At 49.9% G+C, this 25,200-nt stretch overlaps 1 protein-coding gene across 1 annotated transcript; it reads right to left on the minus strand.

The window, feature by feature from the left end:
• Positions 1-318: 318 nt before the first annotated feature.
• On the minus strand, positions 319-1,605 carry LOC311166137 (olfactory receptor 14J1-like; the record flags this gene model as incomplete). The annotated part of the gene is made up of 1 exon (XM_084227615.1): positions 319-1,605. The coding sequence occupies one exon, from the start codon at positions 1,603-1,605 to the stop codon at positions 673-675; it is 933 nt and encodes a 310-aa protein (XP_084083741.1). The 3' UTR covers positions 319-672.
• Between the last annotated feature and the right edge of the window lie 23,595 nt (positions 1,606-25,200).

The following is a 25,200-nucleotide window of genomic DNA, read 5'->3' on the forward strand; positions in this document are numbered from 1 at the left end:
TGCTGTTTGCCCCAGCCTGCCCACGGCCACCCTGGGGCTTCTCATGGGGGTTTTCTGTGCTGAGCATTGGCCTGGCTGTGTTCTTGGGAGTGCCTGGGCAAGGAGCCTGGAGCTCCCAGGGCCTGACCTGAGCATCAGCGCTGCCCCAGCAGTGCCCATGGCCTGTCCCTGCTGCACCCCCAGCACTGCCACCCCAGGACTGTGCCTGGCCCTGAGAGCACTCAGACCCTACAGCAACACCAGGGCCACCGGGGCAGCGGGGCAGGGCCATTGGGAGCAGCACTGGCAACACCAAGTGCTGCAGCTCCCGGGCACAGCTGCTGGGCCAGCACTGATCTGCCCCCAGCTCTGCACACAGACATTGCTGCTGCAGCTTCAGTGAAGGCAGCAAAAGGGCATCTCTGCAGAAAATGTTGCTGGGAGATCCTTTAGTTTACTTAAAGCCACCGAGAGCACAGCCCCTCATTGACACAGTCTGTGGCCATAGGGAAGGTGGAGAGAAATAAGATGAGAAATGAGAAGCAGAATGAGAAATGGAAAAAATAATGATATTACTTTGTGGACAATCTGAAAAAAGTAAAACAAAAAAAAAACCAGCCCCTCAAATGAAACCAAGAAGAAGTATCAAAGATGACGTTTATTTGAAGTGATTTGCAGAAATTGGCCAGCAGTTTAATGTTCCTGAAACCATCCAGTCATCAGTCTCCTCATTGCAGCCTTGAGCTCCTGGTTCCTCAGGCTGTAGATGAGGGGGTTCAGAGTTGGAGGCACCACCGAGTACAGAACTGACAGGGCCAGATCCAGGGATGGGGAGGACATGGAGGGGGGTTTCAGGTAGGAGAAAAAGATAGTGCTGACAAACAGGGAGAGCACGGCTAGATGGGGGAGGCAGGTGGAAAAGGCTTTGTGCCGTCCCTGCTCAGAGGGGATCCTCAGCACAACCCTAAAGATCTGCACATAGGAGAAAACAATGAACACAAAACAACCAAATGATAAAGTGGCAGTAACTACAAGAAGCCCAAGTTCCCTGAGGTAGGATTTGGAGCAGGAGAGCTTGAGGATCTGTGGGATTTCACAGAAGAACTGGCCCAAGGCATTGCCATGGCACAGGGGCAAGGAAAATGTATTTGCTGTGTGCATGAGAGCATTGAGGAAGCCACTGGCCCAGGCAGCTGCTGCCATGTAGGCACAAGCTCTGCTGCCCAGGAGGGTCCCATAGTGCAGGGGTTTGCAGATGGACACGTAGGGGTCATAGCACATGATGGTCAGGAGATAGTATGCAGCTCCAATGAAGAACAGAGAGAAAAAGAGCTGTGCAGCACATGCTGCATAGGAGATGGTCCTGGTGTCCCAGAAGGAATTGTGCATGGCTTTGGGGACAGTGGTGCAGATAGAGCCCAGGGCAGTGAGGGCCAGGTTGAGCAGGAAGAAAAACATGGGTGTGTCAAGGTGGTGGCTGCAGGCTACGGCACTGATGATGAGGCCATTGCCCAGGAGGGCAGCCAGGCAGATGCCCAACAAGAGGCAGAAGTGCAGGAGCTGCAGCTGCCGTGTTTCTACCAATGCCAGCAGGAGGAAATGGCTGATGGAGCTGCTGTTGGACATTAGTGGTGCCGTGGCATGGGGATCTGTAAAAAAAGTAATCATGGAATAGCTGGGTTTGGAGAGGACTTTAAATATCCTAGCACAGCCTGGGGGAACTTTCCCCCCTCTGCCTGCCCAGGGTTCTTCTGCCTGGAGCTGTCCCTTCCAGCAGCTGCTTCCCTCTGCCCAGGACTGGGCCCTGCCAGTGCTGCCAGAGCCCAGCCCAGCCCTGGGGGCTCAGCTCTGTCCTGCAGACCCCTCCCAGCTCAAGCACTGCCCAGGGGCAGCTCTGGCTCTTCAGGCTCTGATGGCAACATCAGAGACACCATGAGGAGCCTGGAAAAGCGACACTGATGCTGCTTGTGAGAGGCCCTGTGCTGATTTCTGTCACAGCCTGGGTAATTCAGATCTGAGAGAAAACTTCTTTATTTTCCTCAGCCTGCACTGAGATATGAATATCTGTGCAATTTCCCGTCTAAGCAACACAAAGCAGTAGATTAAAAAAAACAGGATTTCCCCTTTCATGCAGCCCCTGCCTTGCTCTGCTCCCTGTATAATCTACTTGGTAAATGTCATGCCAGGAGCAGTACTGAACGATGCAACATTCTCACCAAACAAGGAGAACACTTCCAAGTCTTACCAGCTGTCTCCTTCCACCCAGATCCTCTCCCCCAGTGCTGGGAGGAGTTCCCAGGGCTGGCTGAGAGCTGTCCCTGGAAGGCAGCAGAGTCCCTGCGCAAGCACAGCGCCCTGGACTGCAGGACCCTGCTCTGCAGGACAGCCCTGGGCACCCCTGGCTGCTCTGCACAAGAGAGAATCAGAGATTGTACTCACAGAGTCTGTAGGCATTGGCATGTTCCAGCTTTAGGAGATGGCTCCAGGAGCAGCAGCTGCACTGTCCTGCAGCCAGAGGTTCCTTTGCCAAGGGCTGGCTGTGATTGTGCCCCAGGCACTTCTCAGCACCCTCCCAGCCCTGACTGATTGAAGCTCTCTGTGCCTCTGTGCTGTGCCCGGGGTGGCTGCAGGCAGTGCCCCAGCCCTGCTGGGCTGAGAGAAGAGCTGCTCACCGAGAGAAATGTGCTTTTGAAGCTCTTCTTGGCATTCAGGAGGTGCCTCTGTGCCAGGAGCCCAGACCAGCTCAGCAGCACAGACACAGCACAAGGACTTTAATGACCCTCTGGGGCTTTGTGCTCAGGCCCTGAACATCAATCCCTGAGAGGGAGCTGAAGAAATCTCTCCAGAACTCCAAGTCAGAATCACACTCCAAAGTTTCTTTTACTTTTAATGGGTCCCACTGAGGGACACAACTGAGAAAGTGTCTCCAGGCCCCAGGCAGAGCAGAGAACTGGAGGCAGTGATGACAGGTGGGGACAAAGAGAAGCCAAGTCTTGGTGCCCTGGGCCACAGCAGGGTCTGTGCCACCAAGGGCTGTGAGGACACACCTTGTCCTGAGGCACTGGGGCCTCCTGGCACAGTCCCAGCCAGGCTGGGCACTGTCAGCCCCTTGTCCTGCCCTCAGCATCCCCCCAGCCCACATCCCAGTGGCCTCAAGGATCTGCTGGAAGGAGTCCCTGGGGAGCCTTGCTCAGGAATGGCCCTGGGGGCTCCTCAGTGCTCCCAGGGACTGCAGGGTTTTTGAAGGACTTGGAGTTTTGCTTTGGCCTGGCAGTCTCTGAGAGGTCTCTGCAATCACGGCCTCCAATTATCTGCTGTAATTAGTCCCTGGAGAGGCTTTGTCAGTAACAACACTCAGTGGGGCTCATTAATGCTTCAAGGTACTTCAGTTATTTTAAGGTACTTGGTGTTTCCCTTTTGATACAGACTCTGGGAGAGGTTTGTGCAATCATGGCCCCAATTATCTGCTTTAACGAGTCCCTTGAGAGCTTTGTACTGACACTCAGTGGGGCTCATTAATACTTTGAGATACTCAAGGTTTTTAAGTTACTTGGATTTTCCTTTCTACACTGAGTCTCTGAGAAGTTTTTGTGTCATCCTGGCCTCCATTTCTCTCCTCCAAGGAATCCATGAGGAGCCTGTGTTGGGGATGGACCTCAGTGGGACCCATTCATGCCTTGAGACATTTGGGGTTTTCTTCTCACTTTGACTCCTGGAAAGGTTTGTGCAATCTCCCCTCTAACCCAGGGTTCAAGGGCTCAGCTCCAAATGCACCATGAGGCCCATTATGGCCCTGAGGTGCCATAATGCCCCCTTGGTGACACCAGGCCCTGAAGGGTCACAATGGTCTCCATGGTTCCATCAGGCCCCACAGAGCCATACTGGTCTCTGGGTTCCATGAAGCCCCGCTGTGTCACCATGGCCCCTTGGTTCCATGGGCTCCAGTGGTGCCACAATGATCCCCTGTGTTCCATGAGGTCCCCACAGTGTCCCAGTGATCTCGAATGGGAAGGAAAGAACCCAGCCCCAGTGTTGCAGGGGCAGCCACCAGAGGCCAAGGCCAGCCAGACTTGATGGTACTGACAGATTTTGCTTTGGAGCAATCCTTGGATATACAGAATTTTAGAGGTGGAATCCCAATTTCAGACATGGACACCTAGAGGAGAAGGATGGTTCTTTTCCATAGGAAAGAAAGCATGGATCACCAGTGTTTGAGAGGCAGATGAAAGGCGGCCATCAGAGGCCTAGGCCAGCCCAACCTCTCCTGGCAGCTTCTGTCTGCAACCCTTGGGTATTTGGGAGGTAGAAAACCAATTTTGGCCATTTCTGCGTAGATAAGAAGGATGATTCTTTTCTATAGAAAGGAAAGCATCAAGACCAAGTGTTCTAAAAGAAGAAGAGGAGAGAGGTGGTTCCTGGGAGGCCAAGCCAGCAAGACTTGTTTGTCCTGGCAGAACATGGAGGAATCCCTGGATATATGGAATTTGGGAGGAGGAATCACAACTTTGATCACAGACACCATGGGAAATAGGACAGTTCTTTTCCTTAGGAAGGAAAGCACTGAGTCCCAGTGTTCTAAAAGCAGGTGAGAGGCAGCCCCCAAGAGGCCATGGGCAGCCAGACCTGTCTGTCCTGGCAGCTTTCACTTGGGAGCAATCCTTGGATGTACGGAGTTTTGGAGTTGGAATCCCAGATTTGGCCATGGGCACCTGGTCAAGATGTATGATTTTTTCCCATAGGAAAGAAAAGCACAAAGTACAAGTGTTCTGAAGAAGATGAGAGGTGGCCACCCTTAGGCCAAGCCAGCCAGACCTGTCTCTCCTGGCAGCTTTCATCTAGGGGCTGTCCTTGGACATAGGGCATTTTGGAGGTGAAATCTCCATTTAGGTTGTGGGTGCCTGGACAGGAAGAAGAGTTCTTTTCATGAGGAAGGAAAGCACAAAGCCCCAGTGTTTCAGAGGCAGATGAGTGCCAGCCCACAGGAAGCCAAGGCCAGCCAGACTTGTCAGTCCTGGCAGCTTTTGTCTGGGATCTATCCTTGGATATACGCAATTCTGGAGGCAGATTCCCAATCATGGCCATGGACGTCTGGTCAAGATGGATGGTTTTTCCCTTAAGAAATAAAAGCACATGGTCCCAGTGTTTCAAAGACAGATGAGAGGTGGCCCCTGGGTAGCCAAGGCAGCCAGATCTGTCTGTCCTGGCAGATTTCATCTGAGAACAATCTTTGCATATAAGGAAATTTGGAGGAGGAATCCCAATTTTGGCCATGGACCTCCGGGGGAGAAGGACAGTTCTCTGCCATAGGAAGGAAAGCCCAGAGCCCCAGTGCTTCAGGGGCAGATGAGAAGCAGCCCTCGACATGCCAAGGTCAGCCAGACCTGTCAGGTGTTTTCCAGGAGGCCCAGCCAGCCAGACCTGTTCCATGTTCCCTTGCTTTCATGGAACCCCACAGTGTCACAATGGTCTCCTTGGTTCCATGAGGCCCTGGAGTGTCACAATGTTCCCCTTGCTTCTGTAGTGTCACAATGGCCCTGTACTTCCATGAGGCCTTGAAATGTCACAATGGCTTCGTAGTTCCATGAACCCTGATGTGTCACTATGGCCCCTCAGCTCCATGCGCCCTCGCTGTGCCCCAGTGACTTCTCCATGACACTCTGGGCTCCACAAGGTCACCATAGACCCTTGGTTCCCTGGGGTGCCCGAGTTTCACAATCGTGTCCTTGATTCCATGAGGCACCCCAGTGTCACCATGGCCCCTTGGTTCCATGAAGTTACTTAGTGTCACCGTGGTGTCCTTGGATCTTCATTGTCACAGCTGACCCCTGGCTCCATGAGGTTCCGTAGTGTCACCGTGGTCGTTGTCAGAGGCTGGATGAGATCCATGTCCCGAGACACTTTGGGATGCTTGGAATGCCCGTGTGAGGCCAGGGCCAGGCCAGGCCTTGGTTTGTGGTGGGACAGAGCCCCGCCCCCAGCCCTGGCCTGGCAGAGCTTCAATCACACAGCAGGGGTGGTGCAAACTCAGCTCTGATTGGCCAAGCTGTCAATCAATCACACAACAGGGGCAGGTGGTGCTACCCTGACTCTGATTGGACAAGCAACTGGTAGTCCCACCCCAGGGGCGGGCCCATGGAGGCTCAGGGGGTTAAAAGCCGGAGCACGAGGCTGGCCCGTGGTCTGGATCCTGCCTTCTCCTGGGGTTCCTCTGTTGGTGATGCTGGAACCTGAGCAGTTGGTTCCTATGTGCGAGTCTTTCTATAGATCTTCTGTCTTGCTGTTTTTCTGTGTTTCTTCTCCTTCTAATCCTATTTACCTGAAACATTTCTGGGAAACTTCACATCTTAAGTGTTAAAGGATTTTAGGTTTAATGGGCTAAGTTAATGAAGTTAATGCTGTGATAAGAGTTTTATGTTGCAGTGGAAGTTGTATTAAACCCTTTGACAACGTTCCTTGATTGTCTGTATTCTGCCAATAAAATTTGGTGTCATTTTGACATCTTAGCTCCATTGGTCAGAGCATGGTGCTGGAATCACCAAGGCTGTGGGTTCAATCCCCATGGGGGCCATTCACTTAAGATCTGGACTTGATGATCCCTATGGGTCCCTTCCTACCAAGAATATTCTTTGCATTTAGCCACGTTGAGAATATCTGGTTGGTGTTTCTCCTGTGCACCAAACGCTAGTAAGGGAACCTTTGGTTGCCCCCAGCATTTCAGTGTTCTGGGGTGTTCAAGCCCTGCAGGCTCACAATGGCCTCTTGTTTTCATGAGGTGCCACAGTGTCACACTGGCCCCTTGGTTCCATGGGCCCAACAATGCCACAATGATCCCTTTGGTCCCACAACTTCCCACAGTGTCACACTGGCCCCTTGGTTCCATGAGGATCTGAAGTGTCACACAGATTTGTGACATTTGTCCTTGCTGCCCCTCACATCCCCCTGCCCCACAAACAGCCTTGAGTGCCCAGTGAGGGACAGGCCCTGCTGTCCTAGGCTGGGCTCAGGGCTAGGCCTTTCTGCTTCCCCCACCCATCCCAGGCCTTGCTCAGCATTGCAGTTCCCTGCTCAGAGACTTTGGCTACCTGCAATCCTGGCCTCAAGGATCTGCTCTCACCAGCCCCTGGGTTGCCTGTGGCACTCCCTGCCCTCACTGGGGCCCAGTGATGCTCCAAGGGACTTGGAGTTTTGCTTTTGACTCCTTGAGAAGCTTTTTCAGCCTTCTCTCAGTGCCTGAGGGTCCTGGATTCACCCCCAAATTCACTGTTGTGATCATTAAAATACAGAAAGCCCTTGGGGGCTCTTTCTCTTCCTTCAGTGGTCTTCAGTTCTCCAGGACTTGTGCAGCTGATTGGAGTCAGTTTGGAATTCTCTTAAGGAAGAAGATTTCAAAGTGCACCTCATGACTTTTCTTCTTTAATCAAGTGAGTATTTTTTTTTTCCAGTTCAGAGAAGAGTGATAGAAGCATTCTCTAGGTGATCTTGATCCTTAATGTCTCCTTAGGAGGTCTGGGCATGGAGAGGAATGAGCGCCTTGAGGACTGGCCCTGTTTGGATGACCTGCTCCTCACCCCCAGCCTCACCATGTCTGATGTGGCCCACCTGGGAATGACATCCCTGTGCCCTGCAGCAGAACCTTGTCCCCTGAGCTCTGAAGCTCCATGTCCTAGCCCACTACACTGTGTCCCACCTTCTCTCCTCAGGGCTCTGCCTTCACACAGGCCCATGAGATTTCCTGTTGGGAAGGAAAGAATGGAAAAGCCTCAATAAGTTTCCTAACAACAAACACCACTGATGAACCACCTGCTCAGTCCAGGCTGCCTGGAATGGTGTCACCTTCCTGCAAGAGACAGTGTCAGCAGAAATGATCTCTGGAAACAGAATTGTCGGGGTCTTGCAGCTGAATTTTCTGTCCCTGTCCTTTCCCTGGATCTCTGTTGCAGATGGAAGCTGCTGGTGCCATCCTCACCTTTAACCTCTCTCTTGAATGCAAACAGATGTTCCCAGGTGTGTTAAGCAGGATTTGCTCAATGTTTCTACAAAACTTTTTTGATCCTCATGGAATGAAGGGGCCATTTTGGCACTGAGGGGGTGATGTGAAAGCAAGGAGTCATTTGTGACCCTGGGGTCCCATGGAACCAAGGGGCCATGGTGACACAGCAGGGCCACGTGGATCCAGTGGTCCATTGTGACACTGCGGATCCAAGGAGACCATGGAGACACCCCCAGAACCTCATGGAACCAAGGAGTGCATGGTGATCCAGCGGGGCTGCATGGAGCCAATGATCCATGGTGACACTGCCCATCCAAGGAGGCCATTTGGACACTGTGGAAGCTCATGGAGCGAGGGAGGCCATTGTGACACTGCAGAACTTCATGACACCAAATATCCATGGTGACACAGCAGGGCATCATGGGAACCAAGGAACCAGGGGCTGTTGAGGCACTGCAGAACCAACAGAGCTGCTGGAGCTTGTCCCCTGGCCCTGCACAGCTCCTTGGGAGGCACGGCAGGAGCAACACCCTGGGAGCCTCAGGAAGGCCCCTCTGAGATCCATGGAACACACTCCCAGGGGCTGGAATTCCAGTTCCTAGCCAGGAAAAGATGTTCCTGCCCTGGAAGGCAAAGCTCTAAAGTTGGAGCCAAATGCCAAGTGGAGCAAGATCATACAGTGACATTTCACTGCCAGCCTTCATAACTTCACCCATGGTTGTTGTAGCTCCTGGATGGGGAATCAAATCAGGGCAGGGTCTTTGGTGGGAGCTGCCCTGGCTCAAGGGAGACACTGAGAGACAAACAGAGCAGGCAAAGAAAGGCAAGAGAGAAAGGAGGACACAAACACAATCAGCTGAGAAGGTGGCACTCTGAAAACAGAACTGGAATTGATGGAAAACGAATGGGACAGAAAGAAATAATTTTGCAACTTTGATTTCCCATCAAAACACAATTTCCTCCCTTTCTCGCAAGCCTCCTCCCAGTGACATTCAGCAGGACTTTTGTGTACCGCCACTGGGCCTCTTCTAGCCGGATAGCGAGACGGGACCAGGGTTCCTTCAGGCGAGCAGCCTCGGGCCGGGCAGCTCAGCCTTCAGCAGGCCAAGTGTCCGAGGCCTAAGTGTCCCAAGCCTGACATCTTAGCAAGCTTAGTGATTATCAGCTCTTAGTGATTTTCAGCTCTTTTAGAATTTCAGCTCTTTGCTTGCTAAGATGCTGGCCTCAGTGGCTTCCACAGAGCAGACGGAGAGAGAGGAGAAGGCAGCCTCGGAGATTCCACAATGGTTTATTTGCAGAGGTCGCGAAGGGTTCCTACGGCAGCTCTTCTACCAGAACAGGCAATAATCGCTACTTATATAGGGTTAAGAGGGATTGAAAACTGACCAATTGTGTGGGTTAGGGAAATTAGCCTATAGGGTCACAGAGCGATAAGCTAGGCCAGAGGACCTAAGTGAGGACTCCAGGTTTAGCTATTCTGACTCAGCAATTGCTTATCTCAGGCTTACATCCTCCACAGGGCCCTAGCCATCGCAGTGTCCGCTACAGACTGTCAGAAAGTTTTTGTTCAGAGAGGATGTTCCAGGCTGCAGCCACAAGGAAACAGGGAATGGGGATTTTCCTGCTCCTGGTGAGTTTGACATCCCCAGAAGAAGAAAGAACAAGGCACCAGAAGGAAACAGCAGCTGGGCTTCATCGTTCCACAGAAAAGAGGCAGGGGAAAATATCCCGTCCTGCCAACGAGGAGAACGACGAGGACAAGAAACACAAGGACGACGAGGACGATGAGGAGGAGGACAAGGAAGAAGAGGACGAGGAGGAGGAGGACAACAACGAGGAGGAGGAGGAGGAAGAGGAGGATGAGAACAATGAGGAGGAGGAGGATAAGGATGTGGATAAGGACGTAGGTATTTTTGATAGGAGGAGGCCGTGAACAAGGAGGATGAGGAGAATGAGGAGGAGGACACATTCTCAGGAGCAGTCTTCGCATCAGCACATGCAGGGGAAACAGCAGATCATGCTTGTTGGCATTTTCTGCAAGCATTTCCATCGTTAGGTGTGCCTCAAGAAATAAAGACAGATAATGGTCCAACATATACAGGCAGGGTGCTTGATAGATTCCTGAAAAAAATGGGGTGTCAAACACACATTCGGTATTCCGCATTCACCCACAGGTCAGGCAATCATTGAGAGAACACATCACACCCTGAAATCCATCCTAGATAGACAGAAAAGAGGGGAACCGGAGGCAACACCACACATGAAATTAAACAAAGCATTGTATGTGTTGAACTTCCTTAACAGTTCATCCTCAGAACCCAATCCACCGATCCTGAGACATTTTTCCAACACCTCTCAGGCGAGACTAAGGGAGAATCCTTTAGTGCTGATCAGAAACCCAGAGTCGGGACAAATAGAGGGTCCCTTCAGACTAATCACCTGGGGCAAGGGTTTTGCTTGTGTTTCCACAGGACGAGGTTTGAAGTGGGTGTCAGCACGGCACGTGAAACCATTTCAAACGCAAGAAGAGAGCACTGATCCCAGGAGCAGCGAGGCGAGCACTCAGACAGAGGAAGAGGCTCAAGCTGCAAACAACGGTCCAGAAGAAACAAAAGAATAAAAACTTTGGGGATTTTTTGGTTGGGAATTTTACCACAATGTTTCACCACAAAGGGGAGGTCGTGAATTTTATAATGCTTATATGTTTCATATCATTGTCCATTGTCTCAAACGAAAAAACAAATTTACCGGTTAACCAACCAAAGAAGAACGTTTGGGAAGCTTTAGCCCAGGCAGCAAATTTAGATAGCATCTGTTTAACACATTCTAGACCAGGAAAGCCATTTTCAATTTGTATGGTTGGGATGCCAGTGAATGCATGGCCAATTCCAGGACACACTCAGGTTGAAATCTCACAGGTCGTTAAAGATCCTGTGAATGAGTGGTGCGCTAGGACACATCTTCTTCCTGTGGCTTCTACCGAACCTCAGGAATTGGAAATTTTTGGGTCCATGACAATGGAGATATGCATACAGTTTCAGATTCAGGATGTGGCAAAAACAAACAAAACCATCGATGTCACTCCGAATTGAGAATTTTAAAGAAATGCATCAACATGGTGCAAAAATACAATTACAATAGACAAAAGGTCACTCCAAGTACCTGTGCAATTGCCAAGGGGACTTTTCTTGATTTGTGGGGACAGAATTTGGTATGGTATTCCTGCGAATACCAAGGGAGGTCCATGCAGCATTGGAGAGATTTCAATGTTGTCACCAGATTCAAAATTGATGGGAAAACAAAAACATAAAGAAAAAAGATCTTTGCAACAATATGGTACAAATTGCGATGACAAAGTGTACACTTGGGACAAGGCAAAAAGAATTGCAGTAGCAATTTTTTCACCTCAAACAGCATCAGGGGTGGCCTTGACTCAGCTGGACCACATGGGTTGTTGGTTGAGCAAACATGCCCATTCAGTCTCTCTTGCACTGAGCGACATGTTGGAAGACATGAGCGGTGTAAGACAGGCAGCACTTCAAAACAGAGCAGCAATTGATTATCTATTGCTCACTCATGGGCATGGATGCAAGGAATTTGAAGGAATGTGCTGTATGAATCTCTCTGATCATTCAAAATCTATTCACGAGAACATCAAAAGAATAGAAGATAGTATTAAAAAACTTTGCAAAGACATAGGGTCTTGGATTGATGACATGGCAAGATTTTTCGATCTTTCTCCTTTATGGAGAGAAGTTTTGAGAATAGGGTTCATGGTTTTAGTGGTTCTTATAGTCCTCATGTTTGTTACACCTTGTATTCTTTTGTGTATACGACGCATCATAAGCTCAGTCACAAAACAGGTGCTTTTTGTGCAAACAGAAGGGGGAGATGTGGGAACTCAGCGCACCTCTCCTGAAGGCCAGAGCTACCGAGAGAACCCTTGGGGAGCTCGAGAGCCTTGGAATGTTGCTAGAAGTACCTGGTGGCTCAACTTTGACCCTGTAAGAGATGTACCACCTATATGTGGGGATATAAGAATCACTGGTGTGTAAAAGATATAGAAATAGAACATTTATAGGTCAAAGTACAGTTTTTAAGATTTTGGTACAGGGGGGTTGGAAAAACAAGATGGAGGGAGTTGGGGCCTGCCACATGGTTCTTCCTCCTTCTTCTTGTCTTCCATTTTCTGTGTGACGTAGGTATTTTTGATAGGTTTATAGTAAAGGTACACTTAGTAATAAAAATGATAAGTATTGGAGATGAAAGATAAATATCGTTTACGTAGACTTTGTTATAAAAAGATATGACTGCCCTGTGGGCAGTCAGAGTGCCTTTGGCTGCCTTGCTGGTCAGACCCCGGCTGGGCAGAAAGAAAATTTTTGTAGATAAGAAATAATAAACAACCTTGAAGACCAAACCTGAGAGTCCAGCCTTGTCTTTTGGAGCCCGAGAAGCGAGCCCATCTCACCCTTGTCTGGGCAGAGACAAATAACAGCCCAAGCCCGGACAGAAGATGAGGAGGGGGACGAGGAGGGAGGAGAAGGATGAGGAGGGGAATGAACAGGAGGAGGAAAATGAGGATGAGGAGGAGGAAGAGGGACACGAGGAGGATGAGGAGGAGGAAGAAGAGGAGGAGATGGAGGTAAAGGGAGAGACAGAGGAGGACAATGGAGACATGGAGGAGGATGAGGACGAGGACAAGGAAGACAGGGAAGTTAACAAGGAGGCAGAGGACAAGGATGAGAAAGAGGGAGAGGAGGAGGATGATGAGGAGGAGTAGGATGAGGAGGAAGAGAAGAACAAGGGGGCAGAGGAGGAGGAGGACAACGAGGAGGAGGATGATGAGGACAAGGAAGAGGAGGAGGCAGATGAGAAGAAGGGGTACAAGGAGAACGTAGAGGAGGAGGACGAGGAGGAAGAGGAGGAGGAGGTGGAGGAAGAGGAAAATGAGGAGGAGGAGGACAAGGATGAGGAGGAGGAAGAAAAGGAGGAAGAAGAGGATGAGGAAGAGAACGGGGAAGACAAGGAGGAGGATGAGGTGGAGAAGGAGGAGGAGGGTGAGGAGGAGGAGAAAGAGGAGTAGCAGGAGGAGGACAAGGACGATGACAAGGATGAGGAGGAGGAAGATGAGGTTGAGTGGGGGGAGAAGGACGAGGAGGAGTAGGACAAGGAAGAGGATGATGAGGGGGAGGAAGAGGATGAGGAGGTGGATGATGAGGCAGAGGAGGAGGAGTAGGAGAAGGAGGAGGTGCATGAAGAGCATGAAGAGGAGGAGGTGGATGAAAAGGACGAGGAGGAGGAGGTAGAGGAAGAGGCAGAGGAAGATGAGGAGGATGAAGAAGAATAAGACAAGTAGGAGGACGAGGAGGAGGATGAGGTGGAGAAGGAGGAGGGTGAGGAGGAGGAGAAGGAGGAGGAGGAAGACGAGGAGGAGGATGAAGAAGAATAAAACAAGCAGGAGGAGGAGGATGAGGTGGAGGAGGAGGAAAAAGAGTAGCAGGAGGAGGACGAGGATGAGGCAGAGGATGATGAGGATGAGGTTGAGGAAGGAGAGAAGGTTGAGGAGGATGAGGACGATGAGGAGGAGGATGAGGAGGTAGACGAGGAGGCAGAAGACGAGGAGGAGAAGGAGGCAGAGTAGGACGAGGAGGAGGAGGCAGACAAGGACGAGGAGGACGAGGAGGATGATGACGTGGAGGTGTAGGTTTAGGAGGAGGAAGAGGAGAAGGAGGGGTAGTAGGACAAGGATGAGGAGGAGGAGTAGCAGGAGGAGGAGGACAATGATGAGGATGAGGATAAGGATGAGGATGAGGAGGAAGAGGACAGTGAGGATGAGGAGGATGAGGACGAGGCAGAGGAGGACGAGGAGGAGGATGATGAGGTAGAGGAGGGGGAGGACAAGTAGGAGGACAAAGATGATGAGGAAGAGGACAAAGAGAAGGAGGACAAAGAGGAGAAGGATGAGGTTGAGGAGGAGGCGGAGGAGGATGATGAGGAGGATGAGGAGCTGGAGGATGAGGAGGACAAGGAGGAGGAGGATGAGGAGGATGAGAAGGTGGAGGACCAGGAAGAAGAGGATGAGGAGTAGGATGAGGAAGAATTGGAGGAGTAGGAGGAGGAGGAAGAGGAGGATGAGGACAAGGGCGAGGATGTGGAGGAGGTGGAGGAGGAGGCCAGGGACAAGGAGATAGACAAGGATGAGCAGAAGGAGGAGGACAACGGGGACGAGCACACAGATGAGGAAGAGGAGGATGAGGAGGAAGAGGAGTACGAGGAGAATGTGGAGGAGGAGGTCGAGGAGGAAGAGGAGTACAAGGAGGAAGAGGAGATGGAGGACAAGGAGGAGGATGAGGAGGCAGAAGAAGAAGATGAGGAGAAGGAGGAGGAGGATAAGGAGGAGGCAGAGGAAGATGAGGAGGAAGAGGAGGAGGAGGATGAGGAGATGGATGTGGAGGAGGAGGACGTGGACGAAGAGGAGGAGGATGAGGAGGTGGAAGAAGAGGAGGATGAGGACAAGGAGGAGGACCAGAAGGAGGATGAGGAAGAATTGGACGAGTAGGAGGACGAGGAGGTAGAGGAGGAGGAGGTGGAGGAGGATGAGGACAAGGAGGAGGAAGAGGAGAAAGAGTATGAGGATGAGGAGGAGGATGAGGATGATGATGAGGAGGAGGATGACGAGGAGGAGGAGATGGAGGATGAGGTAGAGGACGAGCATGAGGAGGAGGAAGAGGAGGATAAGGACAAGGACGAGGATGTGGAGGAGTTGGAGGAGGAGGCTGGAGACAAGGAGCTAGGCATGACGAGGGGGACGAGCATGCAGATGAGGAAGAGGAGGATGACAAGGAAGAGGAGTACAAGGAGAACGTGGAGAAGGAGGTCGAGGAGGAGGTCAAGGAAAAGGAGAAGGAGGAAGAGGGCGAGGAGGAGGATGAAGAGGAGTAGCAGGAGGTGGACGAGGATGATGACATTGATAAGGAGGAGGATGAGGACAAGGGGGAGGAGGATGAAGAGGAGGATGAGGCTGAGGAGGGGGAAAAGTACAAGGAGTAGGATGAGTAGGAGGAGGACAACGATGAGGAGGACCAGATAGATGAGGAGGCAGAGGATGATAAGGAGGAGGTGGAGGAGGAGGCTCAGGATGAGGAGAAGGACAAGGACAAGGACAAGGAGGGGGAGGAGGACGAGTAGGATCAGCATGTGGAGGAGGAGGAGGATGACGAGGATGAGGAGGAAGAAGAGGATGTGGAGACAGAGGAGGAGGAGGAGGAGAAGTAGGGTATCTCTGGGCTCCCTAAGAGGAGCTTTTTTGGGTGGAGTGGAGGAATCATTGCCCCTGGGGACAGCCTTGGGGGTTCCCCACTGGGTTGGCCAGGTACCGACAGGGCAGGCCATTGGTTTTGGGGATCCCCGTGAGAGCCGGGGCTGTAGAACGGGGGACCCCCAGATTGAGGAGAGGGGAAGGGGCAATACCAGATCTGGAGGACCCCCAGCAGCCCGGAGATGAGGCGGGGACAGGACCCCCTGACCCTGACAGGGGCACGTCATGGGGTAACTTCATGATGTCCATTCAGTCCATTCAGCCCAGAAATGAGTTCTGCACCTTTAAGGCTGGTTCTGAGAGCAAAGGGGGGAACAAGAAGCAGCAGTTTGTTTTCAGAAACTGCACTCATTCCTCCACATTCCGGCTCCTGGACTGTTGTGATGCCTTAAGGAGCTGGAACAGAGGCCAGAGGGAGTTAAGAGGAATTAAGTGGATTTTTATTGAAGTGCCTTCCAAGGCCACAGTCTGCCAGTACCAGAGGCACAGTTGGGGCTCTGCCTGGATGGTTCCAAGATGGGAGCAAAAGAGGGCTTGGTCACGAGATCTCACATTTTTTATAAGTTTTAGTCCATTTGCATATAGGAGTTAACTGTGCAATTAATACCTTCAAATTATGAAGTTTCATCCTCCTTGCTTGCTTGCCTGCCCTCCTCTTGTCATGTTGTTTGTGCTTTGGGCCTGAAGTTTGAAGAGACTGGCCTTGAGTCTCCAGCTAGAATAGGATTGTTTTATCTTCACCACCTTGTGAAAAGATCCCAGTAACACTTAATAAAAAGCTAAAAGCTGCACACCAAAACAATACAGAAAAACTTAAAACCTAAGGTATCTCTGGTCTGTGGATGGACAGACAGTAGGACAGAGCTCTCCTTTGCTTTTAGTTAGTTTTTAGCTTGCTGAAGCAGAGAAGTTCCTTGGGCTGGGGTTTTTCTTTTTCTTTGGAGCTGTTTAAACCTGCTCTGGACTGAACACCCACAACACCATCGGCCGCTCACAGCTGTGGCCCACCGGGTTGGTTCTGGCCTGGGCCATGGCATTTCCAGTGCCAGAGGGACTGTGTTCCAGATTGCAAGGCAAGATGTATTCTATTGCCATCTGTATGACAGTTGTCTGATGTCAAGTGGGCAATTCTCCTTATCTCTCTTCCTGAGTGATTGTAATCAGGGTCCCTCAGCAGGGAACATCTGCTGATAAGGGGCTATTGAATGTCACCACATGACTGATAAGAACTATATCATCCCATTGTGAGATGCTCCGCCCAGAGGGAGGAACCAAGCATTTCTACCCTGATATAATCTGGAGATTCTAACACACCAACAGAGCTCTTCTCCACTGGACTCCCCAGAGGAACAGCAGCTGCTTCTACTTCCACGGATCTGCAGAGGAAGAATACACCCCTTTCCTACAGAACTCCCCTGCTCCAACAGAACCACACCTGACACTCCAGGAGGACTGCTGCCCTTTTACAACTGGACTGCTACCAACACCCTGACCAACAGGGTGTCAGGTTGAGTTCTGACTCTGTCAGTGTTGTTCTAGTGTATTGCATTGTTTTATGTTATCATTGTATTTTTTTGCCCTTCCCTATTAAAGAACTGTTATTTCCAGCTCCCATATTTTTTGCCTGAGAGCCCCTTAATTTAGAATTCATAGCAATTCGGAGGGGTGGGGAGGGTTTGCATTCTCCATTTCAGGGGAGGCTCCCGTATCCTTTAGCAGGCACCTGTCTTCCAAACCAAGACAATGATCTTGAAGGTTTTTTCCAACCCAACCCATTCAGTGATTTATTTCACCCTAAACCAGATGTGCACTATGTCAGGTGATTCACACTCTAAACTCTATTCAGTTTGTTGATTGGATTGTCTTTATTGATGATAATTAAATTAAGATGTATAAATTACAGACACCCCAAATTATGCAGATGAATCCCAGTCTTCTCCTGTACCTCAGTTTCTCCACTGGAAGAATTTAGTTAATTTTTATCTTGTAAGGTTAAATAAAAATATCAACATATTCAACAGTAGAAAAAAATGAGGTCAATATTCTCTGTTTTATCTTCATGGACTGAAAGGACTGGTTGGGAGAAGACACCAGGTCTGGCTAAGATTAGGCAGATAAAAAGCATATTTCATATTTCAGGCATTTTTTCCTCCTCATATGCACATTCTGGATGGAGGTCCAGAGCAGAGTTTTTATTCCCTTCTATCCCCTCAGAGAGAGCACATTTTCTCCATCCGTAAGGATGAAGAAAGAGTCATGTCAAGATCAGAGTGACAGTGGTAAATGGATAATAAATATTTTTAATATGAACTGTTCCAACTATGTCTGGGGTGAAATCATTCCAGGAGACAGCAGGAACAGCATAAAGTAATTTGTAATTTTCAGGAGTGCATGCCCTGAAAACCCAAACCCAAAACACGTGTTAACACCAGGACAGGGAGACTTTAAATGCTGCTGTTTAAAGCCTTTAAAGTTTAAGGCGTGTAGGATAGAAAAAGGAGACAGAGGGTGCTGAGAAATTCCTAGGAAAATGACGGATAGTAGAGAGAAAGCATGGAGACTGGAGAAACAGAAAAAAAAGAGAATTACTAAATTTTTTTTTAACATTTGGTGTCTACTCTGGTGTTTTTCTTCTTCTGTTGGAGGTAAATATTTATAGTTCTAACAATGGAGGAATATTCAGTGAAGCCACTGGATTTTATACCCAAACTTCCACATCCACTGGCTCTGGAGGAAGATTTTGGTGACCCAGTTCAGATGGAACCCTTTACATAAAACTTGAGAATAATTTAGATTGGATATCCTCTTTTGAAAAAACCAGTCCAAAAACTTGCAAATAGAACCCAGCAGTTCAGGTCTCATAATTTCCAGTCAAAATTTTAGTATCCCCAAGAGTTGGGATCCATCTTCTTCCAAGGGATCCTTCCCTTAGGGAATTTCGTCCAAGAACAGGATTTTCCTTCACCATGAGTATGGGCACATCTTCTACTCCCAGCTTCCCCTTGTAAATCCTTGAATATCCAGCTTTCCTGACCTTCTTGATTGACTCAGTGTCTTTTTTGAACTGGAGAACCCAAAAAGGGACAAATTATCTTCATTTCTCTTTCTTTCCTTAGGCAGCAGGAGGTCAGTAATGTGCCTGAGCCTTTCCAGGTTTAATCCTACTCCCTGAGTCATGGTTGTGACAGGAGAAAATGTGACCAATTCCTGGTGTCTTCCCTGCCCTTCTGGCCTTTCTCAGTGTCATGGGTTGGCAGTGGTGCAATGCCAGTGCACCCATGAAAATATATTTTTCTCAAATGGCTGCTGTGATATGTGACCAGAAACAGAGCAGACGAGGCTCAAGCTTAGAAATAAAGGGAAAAAAAAAAAACTTTATTAACCTACACTATAATAAAAGAAACAAAATTCAAAACTAAAACCTTCCAAAACATTTCTACTCCCCTGACCCAATTTCCACCAAAGCACAATGAGACAAAACCTTGGATTCTCAGTCAAGTTACCACCTCTCAGATAATCAATTCTTAGTTCATCAAGGGAGAGAGGAGTCTCTCTTGTACCATAGTCTTGCACAGGTTGAAACCTCTTGTGTTTCCATGTCACACATGGCACTGCCTGGAGAAAATCTGCCATTGTGACCTCCTCCTTCCATGCTTTCACCACCGTCCATGGACCAAAACTTCTTAAAGGGTTCCTTTAAAGGATGCTTTGCCAAGTACCAACGAATGACAGTTTTTTGGGACAACATACCCCCCATTTTCACCTCCCCTGGGGCCGAGGGACTTGAGAACAGAGATCTTCTTCTTCCCTGAAGCCAGAGGGCACCACCACACCCTGCTCATCTTTCTCTGTTCACTTCACTCCTGCACATGGTGTCACTGCAGCAGGTCACTCTCATTCCTGCACATGGTGTCACTGCAGCAGGTCACTCTCATTCCTGCACATGGTGTCACTGCAGCAGGTCACTCTCATTCCTGCACATGGTGTCACTGCAGCAGGTCACTTTCTTGGTTCAGGCCATTGTATTACCCTAAATGCAGTCTCTATGTTACAGGAAAATTGGTTCAGTCTATGGCTATACAAAGAAAAGTCCAGCCAAAGGCCACTCCATGATCTCTTCTCACCTAGGATTTTTTCCCATCTTCTCCTGACATCTCAGGTCCAAGGCTGTCTCTTTTCTCTTTCAGATGAAGGATTAGTGTTTCGCAAAGTTTTCTTTCTCTAAGGAAGGGTTAAAGTCTTGGGCTCTGCTGCCCTCAGGACAACTGAAATCTCACAGCAGCCTGCCCAGGACTCTCACAGCTGGACACCTTCTGCCTCCCTTCTCTTTCTCCTCTGCTGGCCATGCTGCCAGGACATGATATCAAATTTCAAGGTGGCACAGACTCTCTCTCTCAGGGGGGAACTGTCTCAGGAGAGGCTGCCCAGGACATCTCAGTGCTTCTCCACCCCTCCGTTCCTGCAGGGGCCATGCCTGGTTCCTCTCCCTTCACCCCCTTCTCTGTCCTGGGTTCCAGCCTACCTCAGCCTAGGCTGCATGGCTTCCCCTCCCCCACCCAGCCTGTGGATGGGCAGGGGGGTCTGAACCCTTCACTGACCAGAACAAAAGAGTGTTCCCCTGGGAGTCCTCTGCTTTTAACCCCCTGTGTTCTCAGAGGTGTGTCCATGTCTTCCATGGTTACACCAGGTGTCAATATTTAAATGTGAGCACTGATTGGTTTGGCTATAACTTTCCAAGAACACTCACTTCCTTTTCACCCTGAGACACTTGGCCTCTGGTGGCTGCCCCTGCATCACTGGGGCTGAGTTCTTTCCTTCCCATGGAGATCACTGGGACACTGTGGGGACCTCATGGCACCAAGGGGATCATTGTGGCACCACTGGAGCCCATGGAACCAAGGGGATCATTGTGGCACCACTGGAGCCCATGGAACCAAGGGGATCATTGTGGCACCACTGGAGCCCATGGAACCAAGGGGATCATTGTGGCACCACTGGAGCCCATGGAACCAAGGGGCCATGGTGACCCAGTGGGGCTTCATGGAACCCAGAGACCATTATAGCTCTGTGAGGCCTGATGGAACCATGGAGACCATTGTGACCCTTCAGGACCTCATGTCACCAAAGGGGCATTATGGCACCTCAGGGCCTCATGGAAGCAAGGGACCACTGGGACACTGTGGGCCCCATGGAACCCAGGGAACATGGAAGAGGTCTGGCTGGCCTGGCCTCCCAGGGTCCACCTGACAGGTCTGGCTGATGTTGGGATGTCAAGGGCTGCCTCTCATCAGCTCCTGGAACACTGGGACTCAGTGCTTTCCTTGCTATGGAAAAGAAGTGTCCCTCTTTTCAGATGCCCATTGCCAAAATTGGTACTCTCCCTAAAAAATTTCCTATAGGAAAGGGTATCTCTCAGAAAAAAACCTGCCAGCTCTGGCTGGCCTTGGCCTCTGGTGGGCACCTCTCATCTGCCCCTGAAATACTGGTGCCCTGTTCCTTCATTCCTATTGAAAAGAACCAGCTTTCATGTCCAAGGGCCATGGCCAAAACTGAAATTTGGCCTCCCAAATTTTGTATATCCAAGGATTCCTCCCAGACAAAAGCAGCCAGGACAGACAGGTCAGGCTGGCCCTGTCCTCTGGTGATTTTCTTAGACTATGAGCTGAATCTTTTCATTGAAAACACCTTGGGGAGAGCCCAGAGATCTCCCAAGGTGGGGTTTGTAGGCCTTGGGCATTTAACCACTACATATGGACAAAGGAGCTGTGTGCTCTGTGCTGTTGTGGTGGTTTTGCATCATGGAAGTGATGTCCTAAGAGAAGCTGATAGCAGTTTCCTTCGTGTCTGGCTAAGAAACCAATCAGTAATTAGAGTTGAGATCTGAAAATCTGTTAAACCACTAAGGAAACTGTACATGGCTCTGTGAAGACACATTTTAAAGATGAAAAAACTGCTGGGGTTCACCTGCAACCCCCAGCAGGGGGAGGAGAAGCCATCGGGCCCCGGCCGTGCTGCTGCTGTGTTCTGGCCTGGCTGCTGAGATCCTGGCCCTCCCCCAGCATGGCCCATCCTGACACAGCCCCAGCGCAGCCGCTGCAGAAACCTCCATCGTAAAACAGCTCCGCCCACAAGGACCGAGCCTGGCCGGGGTCACAGAACCATCTGCAGGCCCTGGGTGAGATATGAACTCTTTCAGTGCTTCCATCCTCCCTCGAGTGAGAGAAAAGGAAAAAGTGCAGGCACATAGAGGAGCAACATGAAGACACCAAGGTCAGTGAAGAGGAAGTTGAGTCCCAGATGGGAGGGATGAGGAGATGTCCTGATCTTGGGGCTGAAATCCTCTTGTAAACCTGTAGAGAAGGTTGTAATTGATACATCAGATTCTCCTTTTCACTATAACACATTCACAAGTATAGGGAGATGACTTGTTCAGCAAAGGCCTCCATGCTAAATTAAGCAAATCTTTAAGCGGCTCTGATCCCATGAGAAGTTTGAACATTCAAAGAGAGCAGTGTGATGAGACCCTGTGCCCTCAGCAAGAGAAGAAGATGATCTCTGTTCCCAGAGATGAAGATGAGTTCAAAAATAGATGAAGAGAAGCTTTTTTCTTAAACAGGTCATCTTTAAATCATTACCTCATAAATTGACATGGCCTATAAACACAACTGTGGGAAAAGCTGTGAAAATATGGGAGGGACTGGACAATTGCAGATTTTTTATGGGTGGCTGCTATTCATGGGAATTGACAGCCCTGAGAGAGCTGTTTTCTTATGGAGAATTCTCCAAAACATGAAAGACAGACTCCTCTCCCTAAGTGAACTGAAGAAAGATTATTCTAGTGATGGTAAGCTGACTGAAAATGTTAGGGTTTTTTCTCTTTACATTGTCAGTAAGAAGGAAAAGATTGTAGGGAGAATTGTTCTGAAAATTTTATTTTGATTCCTATTACTCTCTCTTTTAGTTACTGTTAATAAATTTTTCTTTATATCCTCCTAAAGTTTTGATTCTACTTTGCCTTTCTCCTAATCCTATCTCACAGCAGGAAATGAGTAAGGATATTCTGGTGAGTGCACTGGTAATTACACTGCCAACACTGGAAAGGCTGCCCAAACTGGACCCACCACACAAATTGATACATTGTTGGAGAAATCTCAAACTGACAAGCAAAAACCACTACAGAAAACTTCCTGATGAACTGCACGAGAGCAGAGAGAAATCAAGGCAGAGCCACAGTTTGTCAGGACTTGCTTGATCCTAATGGGCCCCGTGGTGCATTTGGAGCTGAGCCCCTGAACCCTGGGTGTGAGAGGAGATGAAATAAACCTTTCCAGGAGTCAAAGTCAGAAGAAAACCCCAGATTTCTCAAGGCATGAATGGGTCCCACTGACTTCCATCCCAAACACAGGCTCCTCTTGGACTCATTGGAGGAGAGAACTGGAGGACAGGATGGCAGAAAAACTTCTCAGAGACTCAGTGTAGAAAGGAAAATCCAAGCTACCTTAAAAACCTTGAGTATCTCAAAGTATTAATGAGCCCCACTGAGTGTCAGTACAAAGATCTCCAGGGACTCATTAGCAGATAATTGGGGCCATGATTGCACAAACCTCTCCCAGAGTCTGTATCCAAAGAGAAACACCAAGTACCTTAAAATAACTGAAGTACCTTCAAGCATTAATGAGCCCCACTGAGTGTTGTTACTGACAAAGCCTCTCCAGGGACTAATTACAGCAGATAATTGGAGGCCATGATAAGGCAAACCTCTCAGAGACTCCAAGGCAAAAGCAAAACCCAAAGTCCTTTGAAAAACCTGCAGTCCCTGGGAGCATTCAGGAGCCCCCAGGGCCATTCCTGAGCAAGGCTCCCCAGGGACTCCTTCCAGCAGATCCTTAAGGCCACTGGGATGTGAGCTAGGGGGGATGCAGAGGGCAGGACAAGGGGCTGACAGGGCCCCAGTGCCTCAGGACAAGGTGTCTCCTCATTGCCCATGGTGGCAGAGACACTGCTGTACCTCAGGGCACCAAGACTTGGCTTCTCTTTGTCCCCACCTGTCATCACTGCCTCCAGTTCTCTGCTCTGCCTGGGGCCTGGGGACACTTTCTCAGTCGTGTCCCTCAATGGGACCCATTAAAAGTGAAAGAAACTTTGGAGTGTGATTCTGACTTGGAGTTCTGGAGAGGTTTCTTCAGCTCCCTCTCAGGGACTGATGTTCAGGGCCTGAGCACAAAGCCCCAGAGGCTCATTAAAGTCCTCGTGCTGTGTCTGTGCTGCTGAGCTGGGCTGGGCTCCTGGCACAGAGGCAGCTCCTGGTAACCAAGAAGAGCTTCAAAAGCACATTTCTCTTGATGAGCAGCTCTTCTCCCAGCCCAGCAGGGCTGGGGCACTGCCTGCAGCCACCCCAGACATAGCACAGAGGCACAGGGAGCTTCAATCAGTGAGGGCTGGGAAGGTGCTGAGAAGTGCCTGGGGCACAATCACTGCCAGCCCTTGCCACAGGAACCTCAGACTGCAGGACAATGCAGCATCAGCTCCTGGAGTGATCTCCTAAAGCTGGATCATCCCAATTCCTACAGACCCTGTGAGTATGACTCTGAGTGTTTCTGGTGCAGGGAGGTGAATTGTTCATGAAGCTCTGACATACTGAAGGTTTCTGATCAGTCCTAGAATATTTCCAAGACAAGGATTTTGACTTGAGGATGAGGACCTTTCCCAAGATGAGGTATTCATATTCCTACTACTGGAGAATAGCAGGGAAGAGAGATAAATATTAAAGGTTGAATATGAATTAATAATTATGAATTTGGACAAGTGTCTGAGACATCTGAACTGTTACTTTTAGATATCAATATGTTCACAGAAGATCGCTAATGTGCTTTCAGCCACTCTGCCCATGGACAGCAGCAGCATCACCTTTGCTGGAGCCATAAGGGTCAGTCTGAGCTGTCCTTTCTGTAAGCTGCAAACAGAACCTGCCCCCAGCCAGTGACCTGCAAACAGGCAGGGTTCTGTAAGGCCAAGGAGCATGCACAGAAATTTGGGGTCTGTGAGTGCTGTCAGGGAGAGATCAGGCATAGGGAAACACCTGGAGGAGGAAAATCTCCAGGAAGCAGAGAGATGATCAGGCAATGAGGGAAAACAAAACCCAGAAATGCTGTGGCAGGGAGATTTAGAGATGCCCTCAGGAACCCCTCCAGTGCAGCACTTCCCTCTGAACAAGCCCCCTCCCTCCTGTGTCCCCCGCCAAGCCTCTGCCCTCAGGGCTCCAAGGTGTGCAGCCCCTCCTGTGCAGGCAGAGCTGCAGCAGAGCTGTGGGGCAGCTCTGCAGTCCCAGGCCCAGTTCCCTCTGCAGAGCACAGGGCTGGGAGCAGCTGCCCGGCCCTGGGGGCTCTGGAAGGGGGCACAGCCGGCTCAGGGTGATGCTGTCCCCAGTGCCTGGCTCTGGGCAATGCTGTCAGGGAAGCCAGGGAAGGAGCTGCATCTCCCTTCATCCAATGCCATCATAAGGACACTTGCAAGTCTCCCTGAGATTTCAGTCCAGGCTGGGAGCTTTAATCCAGGGTGCAAACCTGTCCTAGACTATCTCTAAGGTATAAGATTGATGGGGAGAGGCAGAGATGTTCTGAAACTGAAAATGCTGCAATGAGCAATGTGAGTCCTTTGATACAAATGTGGAGCTGGGCTGTGGTGGTTCCATCTGCTCTCCGCAGTACCTCGGGGTTTTTTAAGAGAAACAAGAGAGTGTGAATATCCTCCATTTGAGAAAGTGAAAACCCAGAGAAATACAAACGAAATGAAGTGACAGACCATTTCCCCTCACTCTCCGCTCCTCATCTTGCGTCAGGGAACTCTCTCTTTACTACCAGAGGGCAGCAAAAATGCTGACGGTTTCTGATATCCAAGAACACCAGGACAG

The sequence above is a fragment of the Fringilla coelebs genome (genome assembly GCF_963513975.1).
Source record: "Fringilla coelebs genome assembly, contig: SCAFFOLD_43, whole genome shotgun sequence".
Classification (NCBI taxonomy): Eukaryota; Metazoa; Chordata; class Aves; order Passeriformes; family Fringillidae; genus Fringilla; species Fringilla coelebs.